Here is a 20436-nt window from a genome sequence, read left to right on the forward strand (position 1 = left end):
GCCCTAGGCAAGCAGCGGAGGAAGCAGCCGCCCTTGTGGATTGAGAAAAGCAAGCCTCCCATCCCCCTTCATTCCTGGTGCTTCTTCGCCTGGAAGCCCTTTCCAGCCCCCCTCCAAACGCAGAGCCCCCCTCCTCTCCACCCTGAGAAGCATCCTGAGGGAGAGAGCCAGGCAGACCCCTGAAAGGATACAACTTCTGGATGAGGTCGTAGGCGTGCTTGTAATTCTGAGTGAGGAAGCACAGGGAGACGGTGGTGACTGGATTGTGACACCAGGAGCGGTAGAGACAGCAGAAGAGGTTGCGGCTTTCCTGGGGAAACAAAGCAGGGAGGAAAAAAATCACTTGCAGTTCAATTCTACTTAGTTTTGCATTTTCTGAGTGCTCCGCTCCCAAATGGTTCCTCCTGGAAGAAACAGTTTGCAAAACAAAGTACATTTGCAAAACAGTGTACAAAAAGGCACAGGGTTTTATGCAGATTCACACTTTAACACTTCAGTAAACTGATACTGAAACAGAATCGAGCAAATGTTTACCTTCAAAACTGTGAAAACTGTAGGAAGGAAAAAGAAAAATTGCCCAGCAGTGAAGGGCAGCAGCACAGAAGAGGAAGCGGCCAAGGGCAACAGGGAATTTGCGTCTCCCCCCAAGCCCTGGCCCAGAGGGGGTCCATGGCAGTGCCACAGCACTCCCTTGCCGGCCATCCCCTAGGTGCCCCCTGCAGGGCCTTCTCCTGCCCTATTGGAGAGAACGACTCAGCTATCTTCTCCAGGAGATTCCTGGAGCTGAAAGGCTAGGAAACTGGTAGGATTAGAGGGAAGCAATTTTCACTGCTGACATTTGTCCAAAGCTGACTCACTCAAGGTTCATGGAGGCGACTGCGGCCCAAGAGGCTCCTTCAGCCGGGCAGAGCAGGCTTCTGCCCATAGAACTGCTCGTGCCCCCTCCCTCCCTGTAGCCCCACAACATAATCGGGGGGGGGGGGGGCTCAACAGACCCCTCTATTTAAAGATGGGGGTGCCACATAGGAAGTCAATCTTATCTGAGCAGAGGGCTGGGAGGGAGCCAAGAAGCTCAAGCAGGGAGAGGTAGAGCCTTTCTCCAACCTACCAGGGTCTTCAGATCTTTGAGTTGGTTCCTCAGCTGGAAGAGCTCGGAAGACGTCAGGAGGATGGTATTGAGGGTGTGGACCATGGTGGAAGCGAAGCGGAGGTCCTCTTCCCGCAGGAGGATGTCTGCCATGGAGTGGAAGATGTTCTCTGCGTTCAAGAGGAGGCAGAGCTGCCTGTGCGACACCAAGAAACACAGTGCCCAGTTTTAAAGACTTCAGCGCAGAGGGAGAACACCCTGCAGCCCCCGAGATATCTAAGATAAGCACAAGGTGGAAGGGCTCCTTTGCACCTGGCGAAGGGCAAGGTGTCTTTGGAGCCTCTTCTGCTTTTGCCTCTTTTGCTGGGCAATTTCCAACCTTGGATGGCAACCTCATTCAGGAGACCAAGAATTCCACCGAGGGTCTCTCTCCCTTCCTGAGTCTCACTCTGGGACTCCCCAGGGCTGCTGCTGTCTTGAGGTTCTCCCGCCTACCTTCCCCTCCCTGGATGTGCACAAAAGGGAGCGAAGGCAGCTGACGTCTAGGCTGCCTTGGGAGGAAAAGCAGCCCGGCAGGCCCCCCAGCCTCCCCCCCCCGCACCATTAACCACCTCCCCAGCTCCTCTTGGCCTTGCAGGGGTGCAGAGCCTCTCTGAGAAAAAGATGCCAAGGGAGGAAAATGAGGGGTGGGGTCCCTGGATGTTTCACTCCAAGGCCAACCCAGCAGAAGCAGACCTCCCCAAACACTTTTTGCCAAGAGGCTGCTCTTAAGCACTCCTCCCTCTGGACAGCCAGTGCCTTCTTTTGAGGAGGGGGGTATTACTGGGTTGGCTCCATATCCTGCTCTCCAGAGACTGAACGGAGGCTCTGCACTCCCCAACCTCAAGGGCAGCCAAGAAAGATATCTCCTCTGTAGGATCTCCCAAAGCCCTTGGCCCAGACCCTCACCAGAGGCTTCTCTTGCCTTCCGCCCAAGTCCAAATGACAGAGAAGCCCCCACTCCTTCCCTCCCTCCCTCCCTCGATCAGCAGCATAAAAAGAGATTGTACAACCATTTGTCTAAAATAGTATAAGGTTATACTCTGCTTGAGCAGAGGGTTGGTCCAGAGGTTGTCCCTTCCAATTCTGTTATTTTGTTAATGGGCAATGTTAGACTCGGCTTGAAAACTAAAATATGAGAGCAAGGAACTCCAGAGTAAGAACTATCCATAATCTAAAAAACTTTTATGACACACACTGGTCAGAACGGGGCAAAATTATTCCGATGTCCTGCTGGTAGCCTGAGCTCTAATTCCCACCGTCCTTTCCCCGTTCAATTCACCAAATGCTTGAAATTCCCAAACTGAGATCGGAAACATGGCCAATCATGAATTAATCCCCCCCCCTTCCTTTCTGGCCTCCTTTTTCCCTCTGTGCTTATGCATTCAGGTGGAACACTCTATGCCCAAGTGGGAAAAGCAAAGAATTTCTTGGCAGTTACCTACAGCACCAGCCTGGAGAAGCACTGGGCCTGGCACACAAGCCTCCTCAGATGCCTCCTCCCAGTGCCAATCCAGGGCATGGGGTGAACCTGGCACAGGAGCCAATTAGGCAATGATGCCCAAATCTGTTGGACCTCACCAGTCGCTGCTTGAACCACCCAACTAAACCTCCCCAGGTTGTCTCTGGAACCACCACAAAGTTTTCTCTCAGCCCTGGTCAAAATCTGCTAGGCATGAATGTAAACTTTGTTTTTGGTAGATCTGCTGGAATTACTGCCGTTTCTTGTTTAATATATTTTTAAGATGGGGGAATCAGAGGCCAAACTCAGTTTAATGTTTGATTCTAATTCCCGAGTGTGTTTTAAATTTGCTGCCATTCATTTCTATAAAGAAACCTCTAACTTCTCAGAGTTCATCTCTGGTGACCAAAGTTGCCTCTGAGGGGACCACCCTTTATTTTTGAACCAAGTCAAATTTTATTATGACCAAAGAGCAGTACAGAATAAACAGTGAGATCCTGTGATGCCAAGTGGGATCCCAACTGATGTGATGGTTCAAAGACCAGGCTAGAAACCAGGAAGCAGTGAGTTCTAGTCCATCCTTAGGTTCAAAGCTGGCTGGGGGTTGCTGGGAGCCCTTGGCCCTAGGAGGAAAGTGGCAATGATCACCCCTGGTCTCGGGGGGGGGGGGAGAGAAGGGCCGAGCTCATCCAGGCAGTGGCCAAGAGCAAGACTGACTCAAGAGCCACAAACAAGGCGAGACAGCAAGCACACAAGCTACCCTCATATAATCAGGACTGCCACAAGGACAGGAGAACCAAGTCTATAGAAATATACAAAAGACAAACCAACCTAAATAGAAATAAGATAAAAAAGGAATGGACAAATGTAAAACCATTTAAAAATAACCTTGCATGAATGATACTAGGCCCATGATGGCAAACCTATGTCACGCGTGCTGGAATTGGCACGCAGAGCCATCTCTCCAGGCACGTGAGCTGTCGCATGTTGCTCTTCCAGGTTCCGGCGTGCCAGCTGGTCTTCACACGCATGAGCGCACCAGAAACTGGAAGAGCAGCTGCCCGATGCACATGCACACACTGGGAAGATGATCTTCCAGTTTCCGGTGTGTGCATGCACACTGGCCACCTGGTCTTCTTGTGCGCATGCACGGGCGAAGAACAGCTGGCTGGCACATGTGTGCATGCCAGAAACAGGAAAATCATCTTCCCAGTGCGCGCATGCGCACCAGGCCAGCTGGCCTTCGCACGCACATGTGCACCAGAAACCGGAAGACCAGGTGACCACGTCACAGCAGAAAAGGAGGGCCTTGGCCCAGGAGGAGGGGCCAGTTTCCAGAAAGTTCTGACTTTTCCCTGGCTGGGAGGCAGCGACTTCAGCAGCTCCTATTCAGCGGCAACGATGTGCCTCAGGCAAATGAACCAGATACCGGGATACTAAGAAAATTGGTGTCATTTCCTTTAGAAGGTGTGTGTATGTGTGGTCAACAGACTAATCAATAAAATAAAATATAAACAGCTAAGGGGAGGCCTTTTTTCCATTTCACTTTTGTGACCTGGGACGTTTCCTCACAACCTGCCCACCTGGATGTAGCTTCCCTGGGCTGCTCTTTCTGGGACCAACCCTCAAGCCCACCAGAACTGAACGGCCATCAGGCCGACAGACAGCAGGCCTTGCTGGGAAAATGGAGTCTTTCAGCCAAGGCAGCCTGTGACCCCAGGATGCTGCGACTCTGATAAGCCCATGCTGGTCGCTGAAGGCCTGAATGTTGACCTTGTGACTGAGGAATGCTATGACAGTCGCAACTACAAGGACTGGTCGTAAGTCACCTTTTTCAGCACTTCAAACGGTGTTAAACATATGGTTATTAAGTCAAGGACTCCCTGTATACTTTTTCCGTTTAGCAACTCTCATGCACAACATTCCATCACTGAAGCTTTATCGTATCCTTTCTTTAAAATCAACCAATATACAATTCACACATTTCTTCATGTCCTGCTGAGGAGCAAAATCACTTCCCAAAACTTTCAAAGCCTCTCAGCGATGGTCCTGTCAGCCTCTTCCAGGTGCAGAGAGCCACCTAATCCTTCCATCTGTCCGTCTGCCTTTCCTCTCTGCACTGATAATGGAACCACATTCTCTGAGTTGCCAAGCGGAGAAATGCTTGTCACACGCTCACCAGTTTCCCATGTCACTTGATACATCCATATTTTAATAATTCCCACAGATGGTACATCCTACTCTTCCTCAACCTTTATATTGTATTTGTGACTTCATTTTTGTTATGTTTTCTTGGACATTAACATTCATACCACTGGTATCATTTTCATATTTTCTCATATTTCTCTCCTTCCCAGAAAGTCTCCGAAGAACACGTCCAGCATTCCTTCACTTCAGTTTCACTCATATCAGTTTTATTCTGATTGTTTATCCCATTAAGAATCCCAAGTATGCATACAAAATGCAATTATTGTGGGAATCAGGTGGCCATAGTATATGTGTAGACCAGTCTAGCTGGTTGGACACGTGTATGGAGCTTGGCACCGAAATAATCTGAGTAGGAAAAAGGCGGGTTCAGCTGGATGATCACTGAAGGGCCCCATTCGTTCTCTCTTTGTTCATAATATTGTAGAACATAGGCTGTGTTTGCATAGCAGAGACATCTCCTTGTAGAACATTCCTGAGGACTGAGGTAACCTCTGATAACGGGGAGATGGGCCTCTCGTCTGGCAGAGGAGAACGAAGCCAAATATGATAACATAGCCAGAGTTAAGTTTTGTTTCTGCATTAGGTATCGCTTTCCTAGAATTCACGTGATTTACTGTAATATTGTAGAATGTGAAACCTATATGGAGAATATATGGATACTTTTCTTCTTCATGTATGTAATATGAGATGTGTAGCCATAATAACGCCTTTTGATGACGCTGTACTTTGATTACTAATAAAAGAGATTGCGGAGCTGTGTGCTTTGCTCTCTCATCCCGAGAAACACTTGCCCTGTGTATTCTCTAATCTGGACTACTCATGGGAAGCCCGCCAGGATGATCGCAACAAATTATGAATTGGGACATTTATCACATTTGCCTTACTGGTTTTGTTTTAAACAACACAGCAGGAATAAGCACTGTTCAGAATATGCTGTGGGCCTCTTAAGAGTCATACTACCGAAACATACATACATGCATACTCAATGGTGTTGTTTTTGCAGTTATTGCTCCATCCCCATGACTTGGTTGAAAATGTGTTTACACCTTAGAGAAAAAATGATTTGATAAAGCAAAGATTTAAAATTTAATCCAGTAACTGGGTGGACAAGAAATTGTTGGAAAAGGGCAAACTTTTAAGAAACATGAAATTCAGAAATTTAGAATATATGAATTCAAAGCTTAGTTTATTATTATTTTCTATGTCACTATTTGGATTCCTTTAATATGAAGAGACCTGTTTCTAGCCAATCACATGCAGGTGCAGGGTATAAAATAAATAGTTTTCGGCAATATGCCCAAATCAATTTGATCAATTAATACATTTCAGTCCATATCCTGAGGCTGGGAGTTTTGGCACCCACCTTTTGACGCACCTGCTGGGTAACAAAATGTAAATGTGACCATAGGAAAAACTACCAATTCAGAGACCGCTTCTCCTCCAGGCTGCTGCCCATCCAGGGGCTCCAGGGTCCACCCAGGTGGATCCAGACAGAGACTAAGTCGATCCCATCCAGCCTTCTCCACAAAGAAGTGCAGGAGGAAAAGACAACATCTTCACAAGGAAAAATGCAAGTCTTTGAAGGAATAGCTCCCAACCCTGGCCGGGGAGTGGCTCTGAATCAGCCATGCCTCTGGGCCACTTTCCTGGGGCGTCCCGAGACCTTGGCTGTCACCAGGGCTTGGGAGAAGCCAGCCAAAGCAAAGAGAGGGGCGGTTGTGAGCAACAGCAGAGAAAGGGGAAGAAGGAATTGGTGTAGGAGGGATTCTGAAGAAAGATGAACAAGGAGGGCCAGCCATACTTGGGCTACGCTTACAAGGGCAAGCCTTCATGAGAAAAGGCCTTCTTGCTCACGGCGATTAAAAAGTACATTTTAGGTCCAGCAGCAGAACACCTGGAGAGTCATCAAACCAGGAGAAAAATGGGCCACAGGGAAGTAAAACATGCCCACAATTCTTCTGAAAGTGAATGAGCCAAATGAGCAATAGGGGAAGGGAGACCAGCCTGGGAATTTCATGGTCACATTTAGAAACAATTTGGGACTCACTATTCAAGTGCATTGGGGGCTGGAGAATCGCCTGGGTTTTAAATCTGGAAGTTAAAACTCAAAATAAGAGGAGTACATTAGAGAGAAAAGAACTTAATTTATCATATGTATGCTGATGTCACTAAAATGGTTTTATTCCTAAGAATGATGTAATTGTGCATCATATTTAAAGCCCGGATGACAAATACCTGTGTACTTCCTGCATATGAAGTAGCTTTTAACTGAAGCAGCAAAAAGTCTGATCAATAACTCAATATGATCAAAATTTAATTTGTTGCTTAAGAGATGAGTTTCTGATGCACATGCATTCATTTTAACAGATTTCTTTCTTTTGGATTTTTATTTATTTATTTTTGTTTGTTTGTTTATTGTCTTTTTATCTTCTGGGAATAGTGCTCTCGCCTCACCATCTGAAGGCTGTGAGTTCAATCCTAGGTAGAGGCAGATATTTCTCTCTCTGGGCACAATGAGAATATATCTGCTGAACAAAACTCCTCATTGGCGACAGGAAGGGCATCCGGCCATTAACGTTCTGCTAGCTTCATTCAGTTGCCCAGACTCTACACCGAAGTGCCCTGTTCTCCCCTGCCAGCCTGATCCTGAGGAAAGGCCTGTAGGATCCACTACCAGGGAGGTGCCAGATGAAGCCCAAGGGGTTGAGAGGCCCTGGTAGAGCAGCCCAGCAGTGCCGAGGGGAGATGAGTCCTGCCCTCTGCTGAAAGACAGGCACATCCTGTCCCAATATTTCCCCCAAATGCCTCAGGCAGTGCTGCAGACAAAGCCCAAGCCGATAGACCCGTGATGGCGAACCTATTTCCCCAAGACGTTCCCTTCCTTGGTCAAAAGGATCTCTGCCCACCTGAGAATTACTTTTTTTTTTTTTTTTTAAAGACGCTGGTATGTTGCAAGTCATCAAGATAATTGCACTAGAATGCTTGTAAATAACCACTGGAACTAGTAAGGGTTAGGCAAATGGAGTTTTGAATGATCTTGCTGAATGGGACTACCATTTTATCAAGAGACAAGTCTCTTGGGAACCATTTTGTGACTGCATGCTCTCAAGCTGCCAGATGTGTGTCTAGTCCTCCAAACTGCCTCCTCCAGGCTGACAGGTGAGCCTTTCAGAGGCTACTGCACAGGCAAGCAGTAGCCACACAGGTCCAAATCAACTTTGCTGGGAATTCAGCTGCTTTTTCTACTCCCCTTCTTCAGTAGGTAATCCCTAAAGCTGGAGCCCTTGCTCTGGCCCACTGGGGACCCCAGACCCAAACCAATCTAGGATGAGGTTATCCAATAACTGACAAAGAATTACGTCTCTCTCCAATATTTGTGATGACCTGAAAACAGGGCCTGGAGGCAATTAATTTTGCAAAAGCCCACAGGAATTTATCTCAGGATAATTCTAGATTTCAGAATGGTCAGCTGCTGAAGAGCATTTCCGAAACACAGGCATATAATTTTAGATCCTTTAGTAAGTGCTGGCAACTTTTTCTTTTTCGTGAGGACCAAACAGTACTGCTACTAACTTGATGGTCAGGAGGTTGTTCTTTCTGGCTCCATCTCCAGAAAAGGGCCAGAGCCAGGAGCCTATCAGGAGGCTCCAATCATGGCGACCCATCAAAGACAAACCACTCAGAGGGAGGAGAAGACATAGCCTGGGCTCACCTGATGATGAAAGCTCCCCGGGTCTCCAGCAGCTTCCGCTCACTGCTAAACCTCTTGAGCAAGTTGATCATGAACTGGTAGAAGTAGGAATTCATGGTGGGGGTAGAGGGAGAGCACCCCATGCTCTTAGCTCCTGGAAGGAAAAGAGAGGTGGTTAGCTAAAGAAGAGGAAAGGAGACTCCACCCATTATGCAGACAACAAAGGAATCTGCAGGGCGTTGTAAGCAAGGGCTCCTCGTTCCCTTTCCTGAACCGAGGAATCTGCTCCTCCTGCAGGTCCCAAGTAGAAGGAAAAAATGGTCAAATGTCACTGGAGTTCCTGCAACAAGTGAGCCTCCTCAAGGTGCAGAGACAACACTGCACAACGCAATAACTCAGAGAAGCTGGCTGAGAAGGAGACAATTATTCACTTGTCACTGTAAACATATATTTTTTTTTTATTGAAAAAGTTTTACAAGTACAAATTTTCCCATTCCCCCCCCCTTTTCCCTCCCTAACCCTCCCTAGCCCTCCCCTTCTCCCATGACTTCCCCAAGGTGAAATCCAAATTCACATCATATTATATCATACTTTACTGCCCTTCTAATCTCCCCCGTTTACTATACATTTCTACATAACATTGAATTATTCTACCCCCTATATACTATACATTTCTACACAACATTCAACTAAAAGCTATCTGATACTTCCTAGTTTGGTATTTATTCTGCACATAATCTATCCATTTCTTCCACTCCCATGCATAAGTCTCTTGAGTCCGGTCTTTTAAGTATGCTGATATCTTCGCCATTTCTGCAAAACTGGCCACTTCAAAGTCCATTCTTCAATAGTAGGCAAAACATCCCTTTTCCAATATTGACCAATCAGTAACCTAGCTGCTGTCACCATGTACAATATCAATTTTGTTTCACCCATTGAAAAACCCTTAACTATACCCAATAAAAACAATTGAGGAGAAAATTGGAGTTTTTTCTTCAAAACATTTTGCATAACCCACCAAATTTTTATCCAGAAAGCCTTCACTTTCTTGCAAGTCCACCATATATGATAATATGTAGCATCCAAACAATCACATCTCCAACATTTTGGTTGAACATTAGGATATATGCATGACAATTTCTTAGGATCTAAATGCTATCTATAAAACATTTTATAAAAATTCTCCCTTAAATTCTGCGACTGTGTAAACTTAACATTCTGAACCCATATTTTTTCCCAAGTTTCCATCATAACTGGTTCTCCAAAATTTTGCGCCCATTTTATCATACAATCTTTAACCAGATCATTTTCTGAGTCTCTTTCTAACAAAACATTATAAACCCTCTTGATTGGGCCTTTCTCTTTTATCTGTCTAACCAATTCTTCTTCATGCAACATTAAACCAGTTTTTTGATCTTCTCTCCATCTCAGTTGAAGTTGATTATACTGTAACCAAGTTAAATTAATCCCTTCTTCCAACAGTGTGTTCAATGTCTTTAGTTGCCATCTGCCCCCATCATTAAAAAGTACTTCTTTGTATAAACTCCCCCCCGAGTGACTTTATATTTATATTCCGTATGATATGACCAAGATCCAACCACAACGGTATTTTATAATCCCATTTGAACCGGTGCTCTTCCATACTCTCATCAAGGAGTTTCTAAGCATATGGCTGTTAAATACTTTATCCACTTTATTTTCATAGAATAAATATGCATGCCAACCAAATTCAAGATCATAACTCTCTATATTCAATATTCCAGTCTTTGTCCTTCCAAACCAATCACTTGCTTGTGTCAACGCTGCTGCTTCATAGTACAGTCGCAGGTTTGGAAGTTTAAGACCACCCCTTTCACGAACATCTTGCATAATTTTCAATTTCACTCTTGGCTTTTTCTCATTCCAAACAAATTTATTCACTCATTTTTGCCATTCCATCAACTGTTTATCACTTTTAAGCACCGGAATCATTTGAAACAAAAATAAAAATCTAGGTAGAACATTCATTTTAACTGCTGCTATTCTTCCAAGTAGAGACAGCTGCAGTTTTTTCCAAGTTTCCATATCCTTTTGTACCTTTCGCCACAACACCTCATAATTGTTTTGGAACAATTTTATATTTGAATCTGCAACTTGAACTCCTAGATATCTCACCTTTGATACTATTTCAAAGCCTGCCTTCCTTTCAAGTTCTTTCTTTTGATCAACTGTCATATTTTTAACTATCATCTTGGTTTTTTTCTGATTCAGTCTAAATCCTGATACCATACTATATTCTTCTATAATGTCTTTCATCTGAATTATTGATTCCATCGGCCGTGTTAGGGTAACAACCAGATCATCTGCAAATGCCCTTGTTCTGTAGTTCTCTTGCCTTATAACTATTCCATTCAAAGTACTCGAGTCCCGTATTGTATTCAACAAAACTTCTAGAGTTAGAATAAACAACAACGGGAATAACAGACAACCTTGTCTTGTGCCTTTTTCTATACTGAAGTTTGTAGTTAAGCTTCCATTAATGATAATTTGTGCCGTTTGCTCTTGGTAAATTGCTGAAACCGTCTGCACAAACTGCTCCCCAAAGTCCATCTTTCTTAAAGTCTTTAATAGAAAGTTCCAGTTCACTCGATCAAAGGCCTTCTCTGCATCCCAAAACACCAGCACTGCAGAGGTCTGTTTATTCTTCTCAAATTATTCCAATAAATCTATAATTTGCCTCACATTGTCCTTCATGTATCTACCTTCTATAAATCCTGCTTGATCATGATGAACCACCTCTTGAATAACTGGCATTAATCTGTTGGCTAATACTTTTGCAAAAATTTTATAATCCGTATTCAGGAGAGATATTGGTCTAAAATTTTCCGGTTTTGTAGAACCTGCTTCCTCTTTCGGTATCAAAGAAACAAAAGCTGCTTTCCACGAAGGGGGTATTTTACCCCCTTGTTGTATGCTACAAAATAAATCTTTAAGATGTTCAATCATTTCTACTTGTAAAGTTTTATAATACACTGCAGTTAAACCATCCGTTCCTGGAGCTTTAGCTGTTTTCAATTGTTTAATAGCAGCAATAATCTCCTCAGCTGTTATTGGCAAACTCGTTCTTTCCTTTTGATCGCTAGAAATTTTCATAACTCTCCTTTCTTCTAGATATTTATTTATAAGTTCATTCTGTATATCATCTTTGGCATATAATTTGGTATAATAATCTAAGAAGGCTTCTTTAATTAGTCTTTGTTGAAAAACTTCCTTCCCTCCATACTCAATACTGCCAATAGTCCGAGTACTCTGTTGTGTAAGCTAACCACCTGCCCGGCTTATTAGCGTTGCAAAATGTATTATGTTTCGCAAATTGTAGATTAGTTGCTGCTTGTTCCGTTGTAAGCATTTGAAATTGGTCTTTCAAAAGTTTTATAATTCCTTGTAATTTTTCATCTGTTGGATTTTTTATAAGCATCTGTTCTTTTTTCTTTATCTCTCCTTCCAATTCTAATCTTTTTCTTTGTTTATTTGATTTATGTTTAGAATTCATATGGATCAGTACCCCCGGCATATACGCCTTACTCGCATCCCAAACAATTTCAATAGGGGTACCCTTATTCAAGTTCATTTCAAAAAATTCCTTCATTTGTTTTTTAAGTTCATTTACATTCTTTTCATATCTAAACAAGTTTTCATTTACTCTCCACGATCTTCTCTCATTCTTTCCCATTTCTATTTCTATCCATACCGGGCTATGGTCAGTTAAAGTCCTCGGAAATATCTTTGTTTTCTTTGTTTTTAAAAGTAAATCAGCCGTAAGTAGAATAAAATCAATCCTAGAGAAGGATCTATGTCTATCTGAAAAAAAAGTAATGTCCAATTCTTTTGGGTTATGCATTCTCCATATATCTTTCAATTCCAAATCTTCTTTCATATCAAAAAAGATCTGTGGTAATTTAACACATGACTTTGCCCAACTCTTTTTATCTTTTTTAGGATCTATTACTCCATTCCAATCTCCCATAAGTAAAATAGATCTGAAGCCCCAGTGTAATATTTTAGAATACAATATTTTATAAAAATTTTCTTGTTGCTGATTAGGAACATAAATTCCAATCACCAAAATTGGACCATTATCTGTAGAAAGTTCAATTGCTATGTATCTTCCACAGTCATCTACTTCTAAAATTTTTGCTGGCAATCTTTTATTTATATAAATCACTACACCATTCTTTTTCTCCGAATTTGAGGCTATAAACTGTGCTCCTAATCTAGGATTTATCAAATATTTTTGATCTTGTGTTCTAATATGAGTTTCTTGTAGGCAAATAACATCATTATTAAATTGTCTCAGATAATGAAATATCTTCCTTCTTTTCTGTGGTGAATTCAGTCCATTTACATTCCAAGATAAAAACTTAATTGTCATTTGTAGTCTCCGGAAGCGTTAAGAGCATTTGCTGAAGTTTCTGTTCCAGACTGGTAGTTTTCGGCTTATCTCCTCCCATAGCTTCGGATTTTTGTGCTTTACCATTGACTCCCTTCTTATCTTGCGATAACTTAGATCTCTGTTATTGTTGTTTCTCTATAATTTGTTTATAAGCTGCTCGAGTTATACGCTGGTCTTTAGCATTGTGCAACATCAGGTCGAGATCCGCTGTCACTTCTCTTGTATTTTTAGGTGGTCCACCTATAGCCTCTAGAGGAAGATCCAGCAACAGTTCATCTAAAAGGCCCCCTGTTGCTCCTTGAGTTTCCATTACCTCCACCTCCATCTGTTTCCGCTGCTCTTTGAGCTCTTGTTCAAATTGCTTCCCTTTCTCACCCTCCATTATACCTAACACTGGAGATGCTGCACCAGTTTTGAAAACATTGAAATAAAATTCTTCCGCTTTTTCAACAGTATTTAATCGATATCTCTCTCCTTGATACCTCAATATTATGCCAACTGGAGCATCCCATCTGAATGGAATTTGTTGTTTCTTTAGTTCAATCACCAAAAATCCAAAATCCTTTCTATCTCTTAGTATCTTAGGTGGCAACTCTTTGTAAATCCCAATCTCTCTTCCATCCACTTGAATAGTAGAAACAAAAGACTTTTGTAAGGTATCATTTCTTATTTTTCTATCTGTAAAGTAGATCACCACATCTCTAGGTAATTGCTTTTGCCTTGCCACCCAAGAATTCACTCTATAGACCTTATCAATCTTGCACAAAATCTCCTCAGGGTCAACCTTTAACATCACAGCCAGGGCATCAGCACAAACCCTTCTCAGATCCTCTCTATTGTTCTCTTTTATTCCTCTCAGTCTTACAGCAAACTCCATGAATCTAAATTGCATCATTGTCACTTCATTTTCAATCCTTTGCGTTTTATTATCAACATTAGAAATTTTATAATCAGCTTCCTTCATTTTAGATTCTACTTCTGAACTAAGTTCTTCCACTTTTTTATCAATCTGGACAACTGCTTCTGACAGACCAGTCACAACTGTCAGTATATCACGCTTCATCTTGTCATACTTTTCTTGAACCACCTCCTTAATTTCCTGTTGAGATTTTTCAAATTTCTGGTCCAAAACTTCATTTTGATTCAACAGAGCCGCAGCAATAAATTCCTTCAAATCTTTAAAACCAGTCTCCTGTGCTTGGCTCTGAGTCTGCAAATTTAATAGCTGCTCTTGTGACTTGGGGATGGGAGAAACCCCCCCCCCTGCAGCTTTAGCGGCTGGCTTTGTTTGCTTTGAAGCCATACTGCCACGCAATCTAATTCTTTCTAAGAAGGAAGTCTTCCCTCCCTTTTGACCACAAAGTCCTCTCAAAAATTTCCCCAGCTTTAATCAAATCTCTATAGGAGAAGAAACAGATCAGAGTCACTTTAAAAAGAACTTTTCCCTTCTCTTCTAGCCAGCGCTGTGCTTTAGATACTTTGTAACTTGTTAGAACACTCAGGCACTCAGGCACTCAGGCACTCAGTTCTTAAATTCATTCACAGGGCTAATAAAAATACTTGCAGTTTGAATTTCAAGTCCAGATTCCACCCTGTTTATTTTTGGTAATTCTCTTGGCTTTCGCTAGTTACGTTGGTCGCGTCGTCTGGCTCTGCTGGATGCAGAGTTGTCCCCGGAGTCCGGAGCCTCGGCGAGCTGGATAGGGAGCCTCACCCTGCTTCCTCCCCAGAAGCAAAAAAAGACAGTCTGGGGACTTCGCAGGGGGCTCTACCTTGTCTCGCCGGCTCTCCTCCCGATTCCTCAGGATCGTGGAGTTTTTCAAGCCGCCTCTCAGCTGTAGAGGCGGCTCTTTACGGGTGGCGGGGCTGGCGGTCTTGAAGGGACCGTCTAGCGACGACGGTGGCGCCAACCGGAAACATATTTTCAACAGCTCATCTGAATGTCTAACAGTTCCATGAGAAATTGACAATGGAATTCTCCTGGGAAGATGAAAATCTTGTTTAGTTGCTCAGCACTAACCTCCAAAAATCCATCACCAGATTGTCTCCCCAAAGAATCTGCCCCCTTACCTTCAAATGGCCCTTTCAGCTCCATTTAAGGAAAGGCCCACCTCCCTTTGATCTGAATCTGAAAGGTTTCCCCAGAGGTACGTCTCATTCTAGATGTCTCTAATTTTCCATCACAGGCTTCCAAACCAGGTTGTTCTTCACCTGGTGAGGATTTCATCCAAGAAATTCTCCCTATTGCCAACATTTCTATAGGCTGAATTGTCTATGGGTAGATTGAAAGGCTTGCTTCATTTCATCTAATGCTTCTTCGCAAGCATTAATGGTTGGAAAAGACAAAGAACGAGGCCTGGAAGATGCACTCAAACGTGGAGAAATATCCTTTCCAACCTAGATATACGGAAGGCCATGAATTCAAGAATGAACTGAGAAAATCTCCAGCAAAGTCACCCGCAAGAGCCAGGCATGGTTTATGTTGAACAATGGAGCAGAATTGCCTGGTGCCAGAGAATAATCTCAGCAGACTTGTGCTTCAAAACAGGAATTAGAGTTCACTCAGATCCTCAGGGAGGAAAGGGCTCCTGGTGAAATGACAATATTTTGTAAAAACCTGTTTTATTGGATCATTAGGCTGGTCATCTTCCACCCACCCTGATTCCAAGGCCCCCCCTGCAATGGTCAACGCAATTGAGACTTCCAGACCAATCACCGCCTCTTCCGTGCAAGGGCAAGACAGCCTCAGCGGCCCTCCCAGCCCCATGGCTCTCTGCTCCCACAATGGGGCAGTCTTCACAGAGCCAACAGCCTTGCAGCACCCCCACCCCCTGGCACTCCTCAGCCAATGTTGGGATTCAGCCGGTTTGCACTGGTTCACGAGAAACATTTGTTAACTTTCTGAGCAGTTCAACGAAAATCTCCTTCCAACAGCCTTTTGTTTTTCCCACTCTACAGGGCTAATCCTGTCAGGAAGGCAGGAAGGAAACATTCTGGTGTACCTTTCTGCATTGTTTCTATCCTAATCCTTATCTTTATTGCTGTGCTTAAGTGTTTTCAGAAACTGCCTTTGGGTTAAGCCTCGTTACATTGTAACAGCAGTTAATGGTTCTTGGCAGTATGCCTAGACTAGCCGGAGCCACTTCTCTGGAGTTTTTTTTCCCTCGGCTGATACTTTTATTAGGAGCTTGACTTTTTTTAAAGCTTTTTACACTGCTTTAGTGGTTCCTGGCACTGTCCTTTTGGGGTGCACCACAAGGCAGGATGGAAGCTTGGCACTGTCTGATTCCTTAAATCTGGATGATTTCCTTAGGATATTTTGTGAGGTGAGTGAGACCAGCTGGTATCTTTAAGCGGTGCAAATGGATCTAACGATTGCTTCTTCTGGATGGGAAAGGGTGTTTTGTCAGTTCACTGAACACAGTAATCTCTCGTCTATGGGGATTCTTCAGTCATCCAGGCCATGGTTGTCCCAAAGGTGCTTTTTTCAAGAGGCAACTGGACTTTCTTTCTTTTTTTTAATTTGATTTATATGCCGCCCTTCTCCGGAGACTCAGGGCATCTTACAGTGTGTTAAGCAATAGCCTTCATACTTTTGTATATTTTATACAAAGTCAGCTTATTGCCCCCACAAACTGGGTCCTCAATTTACCTACCTTAGAAAGGATGGAAGGCTGAGTCTGGTGAGATTTGAACTTATTTTAATTGCAGACAGCTGGTGTTAAATTACAGTGCTTTAATCTATCCAGGCTCCTTGGTTTCTTGGTTTCCAGAAAGTCCAGTTGCCTCTTGAAAAATTACCTTTGGGACAGGAGTCTTTTTCATTGCAAGGCACATGATTGCTCACTGATAGTAAGATTTTTTAAAAAAGGAGGTAGGGATGTGGATGCTCTTTCCGATTCATTGTAGTTTTCTCTCATGATAATAAGGCTTAGTGACATGGCACCAGGCTTGAAGTTTATTTAGATATCTGTGGCATGTTCTAATTTTATTGTGATCCTGACAAGCTTGGGAGGCTTGAACCTGGGTCCCCTGTTAATTTGTCTCTTTAGCTTGGCATTTTGTAGCCCAAGTGTGCCCACCACTTTCTGGATAGCTTAGATGACCTCTCTGCTAAAGGGTTTCACTTTATGAGCAAGAGTTGGCTGTTGATAGTTATTGTTGCATTTTAACTATTTTAATTCCTCAAGGTGCTCTGGCACCCTGCCTGACTTGTAACTCCCGGTTGCAGGTATTGCTGATGAAAAGGAAAGTATTCTGACAGAATGGTTTAGGTTTCCATGATTGCTGTGATTGTCATTGATCTTCAGTGTGTATTCCACCATTTCTAATGATTGGTATTTAGGGCAGCTTTTTGCAAGCAAAGCAGATTTCTGTATTTTTGTACAATTAATCCTTGACTTACAACAGTTCATTTAGTGACCATTCAAAGTTACAATGACACTGAAAAAAGTGACTTATGACCATTTTTCACACTTATGACCGTTGCAGCATCCCCAGGGTCACGAGAGGCCAGGCAAGGCAAAACGCCCCTCAACATGATTGACGTCGAGTTGGCCATGCCCACCCAGTAACATGACCAACCCAGCCATGCCTACCCAGCTAGTCATTAGGGCAGAGAATCGGTTGTTAAATTATTTGAATCTGACCACTGCTCTCAGCTACTTTTTACAGAGACCACTCATTCATTTTGTCCAGCTCAGGTTTAGCGTGCAGGAACAAGACCAAGAAAATGGCTTTAAAGATCAAGATGAGGTGAAGAAAGCCAAGATTTTGATTCCATTACAATACCATTGGCACAAAAAACTTCTGTTCTTACAAGCATCACAAGGCAGCCTAACAATGGAAAGACCTTGCCCAATTCCCTCAACCCCCAAGACAGCAGCAGCAAAACCAGCCAGGAGAATCTTACGTCTGAAGCAGACGGGGCAGAAGGACTTGCTCCTCCACCATCATGAGAGGCAACTTCTATCTATTCATGGCCTCCTTTGGAATGAGAAGCCAAAGACTAGGGCTGCTCAGAATCTGCTCCCTTTGCCAGGTAGCGGCTGGAGATGAAGCACTTACCAGAGGAGGAGACAGCTTGGCTACTTTTGGCCGAAGTGTGCACAGGCAGGTCCAGTTGCTCCAACCGGAGCCCAGGGCCCTCCTGCAGCCCTCGGTCTTCCATCTGGCCAGCTGGGGAGGAGGCAATCTCTGCCAAAACTTCAAGGTCCTTGAGAATAACCTGGGATCAGCAAGAGAGAAAATGGCTGATGAGGCCACAAGGAAATGGGCAGCAACCAGGGAGACTGTGTAGTATATATAGTACTATATATCATCTCCCACCCCCTGCCCCGGCGACAGCAGATCAAATGAGCCATTTAATGGGCTCCATCCTGCTCTGGGTTCCCCAGGCCCACTGGCAGAACCAGGTCTTCAGCGCCTTCCGGAAGAGTATTGGGGGGGGGGCATTCTAATCTCTGGGGAATGATGTTCCAGAGAGAGGGAGCCACCACGGAGAAGGCCCTTCTTCTGGGTCCCACCAGGTATATCTCCCTCGGGGATGGGACCCGCAACATTCCCTGCCTCCCCGCTCTGATGAGTCAGGTAGGTGTAGCCAGCAAGAGAAGATCCCTCAGATAACCTGGTCCCAAGCCATGAAGGGCTTTAAAGGTGACAACCAGCACCTTGAATTGCACCCAGAAGCAAATCGGCAATCAATGCAGGTCCTGCAGGAGAGGTGATACATATGCACACCGGGGACTGCACAAAACCATACGGTCTGCTGCATTTTGCACCAACTGGAGCTTCCGGATGCTCTTGTGTTGCAATAGTCAAGACAAGAAGTGACTAGGGCATGAGTGTGAGTAGGGACTGTTGGTCCAGGAAAGGGCATAACTGGCGCACAACCTGCAGTTGCACAAAGGACCTCCTGGCCACGACCGCCACCTGCTCTTTGAGCAGGAGTCGTGAGTCCAGGAAAACCCCTAGATTACACACAGGATCTATTTGGGGTAGTGCCACCCCATCCAAGACCAAAGGTGGTAATTCTCCCTGAGCCAACGAACCCCAAATCCAGAGCCACTTGGTCTTGCAAGGGTTTAGCTTCAACCTGTTGCTCCCCATCCAGCCCCTAACAGCCTCTAGGCCTTTAGCCACTGCGAGAGGGAGGACACGGCATCACTTAACTCACCACAGGCCAAGACTGAGTATCATAAGCATATTGGTGATACCTCAATCCATGGTGACAGATGATCTCGCCCAGCGGCTTCATATAAATGTAGAACAGGAGTGGAGAGTACCAAGCCCTCTGGAACCCCATAAAGCAGTGGGCAAGCGGTGGATCTCTCCCCTCCTATCAACACTGATTGAGAGCAGCCACAGAGGAAGGAAGTGAACCAGGATAGCACAAGGCCTCCCACTCCCATCCCCTGAAGCCGCCCCAGGAGAATACCGCCAAAAGCTGAGATGGCAAGTAGAGCAAGAATGGATGCACTACCCCCATCCCACTCCTGCCAGACATCATCCAAAAGTGTGACCAATGCCATTTCTGTCCCAAATCCAGGCCTGAATCCTGATTGGTAGGGGTTAAGATAATCTGTTTCATCCAGAAACCTCTGGAGCTGCCACGCAATCACCTTCTCAACCACTTTCCCCAAAAAGGGAAGATTGGAGACAGGTCAGAAATTATCCAATCAGGTGGAGACCAGCGATGGCTTCTTCTTCTTTTTTTTTTATTGAAAAGTTTTACAAAAAAGAAATACAAAAAAATTCCCCCCCCCATGTTCCCCCCCTTGCCCCCCTTCATCCCACCCTCCCCCCCGACTTCCCAGAGCAAAATACAAGGTATTTCATTTAATCAAACAGAAACTAGATTAATCTACTTATCCTCAAAGTACTGCCTCCCCCACTGAAACCTTAACTCCACTACAGATAACCAAATACTTCTAATACTAACATTCATTCATAAGCTATTTAATATTTTCTTGTCTGATACTTATTTTGGATATAATCAATCCATCTTCTCCATTCCGATACGTATCTTTCTTGTGTGTGGTCCTTCAAATACACCGAGATTTTTGCTATTTCTGCTAGGTTTGTTACTTTCAATATCCACTCTTCAATAGTAGGCAAAGAGTCCTTCTTCCAATATTGAGCTACCAGCAGCCTAGCTGCCGATATTAAGTTCAAAATCAATTTGGTCTCTGAAACTGTACAGTCCGTAATTATACCCAATAGAAACAAATTTTTATCCGAAATGCCTTGATTTTCTTACAGGTCCACCATATATGATAATAGGTTGCATCATTACATTACATTCACATCTCCAACATTTAGCTTGCAAGTTCGAGTACATACATGATAATTTTTTAGGATCTAAGTGCCATCTATAAAACATTTTATAAAAATTCTCTCAAATTTTGTGCTTGCGTAAATTTAACATTTCTGACCCAAATCTTTTCCCACCGTTTCCATCATCACTGGTTCCTGAAAGTTTTGTGCCCATTTTATCATACAATCCTTAACCAATTCTG

The 20436-nt window shown here is 43.9% G+C and overlaps 1 protein-coding gene across 4 annotated transcripts in view; it reads right to left on the reverse strand.

Annotated features, from left to right (window-relative positions):
- VAC14 (VAC14 component of PIKFYVE complex) overlaps positions 1-20436 on the reverse strand; it is a 67086-nt gene that overhangs the window by 9381 nt on the left and 37269 nt on the right. For all 4 annotated transcript variants that reach the window (XM_034425678.2, XM_087877174.1, XM_087877173.1 and 1 more), the window contains 4 exons: positions 17987-18146; positions 8509-8641; positions 1109-1283; positions 192-310 (listed from right to left, as the gene is read on the reverse strand). In XM_034425678.2, coding sequence (XP_034281569.1) covers positions 192-310; positions 1109-1283; positions 8509-8641; positions 17987-18146 — 587 coding nt within the window. The remainder of the gene's footprint in view (positions 1-191; positions 311-1108; positions 1284-8508; positions 8642-17986; positions 18147-20436) is intronic.

Source organism: Pantherophis guttatus, chromosome 11, assembly GCF_059756535.1.
Source record: "Pantherophis guttatus breed Tessera chromosome 11, ASM5975653v1, whole genome shotgun sequence".
Classification (NCBI taxonomy): domain Eukaryota; kingdom Metazoa; phylum Chordata; class Lepidosauria; order Squamata; family Colubridae; genus Pantherophis; species Pantherophis guttatus.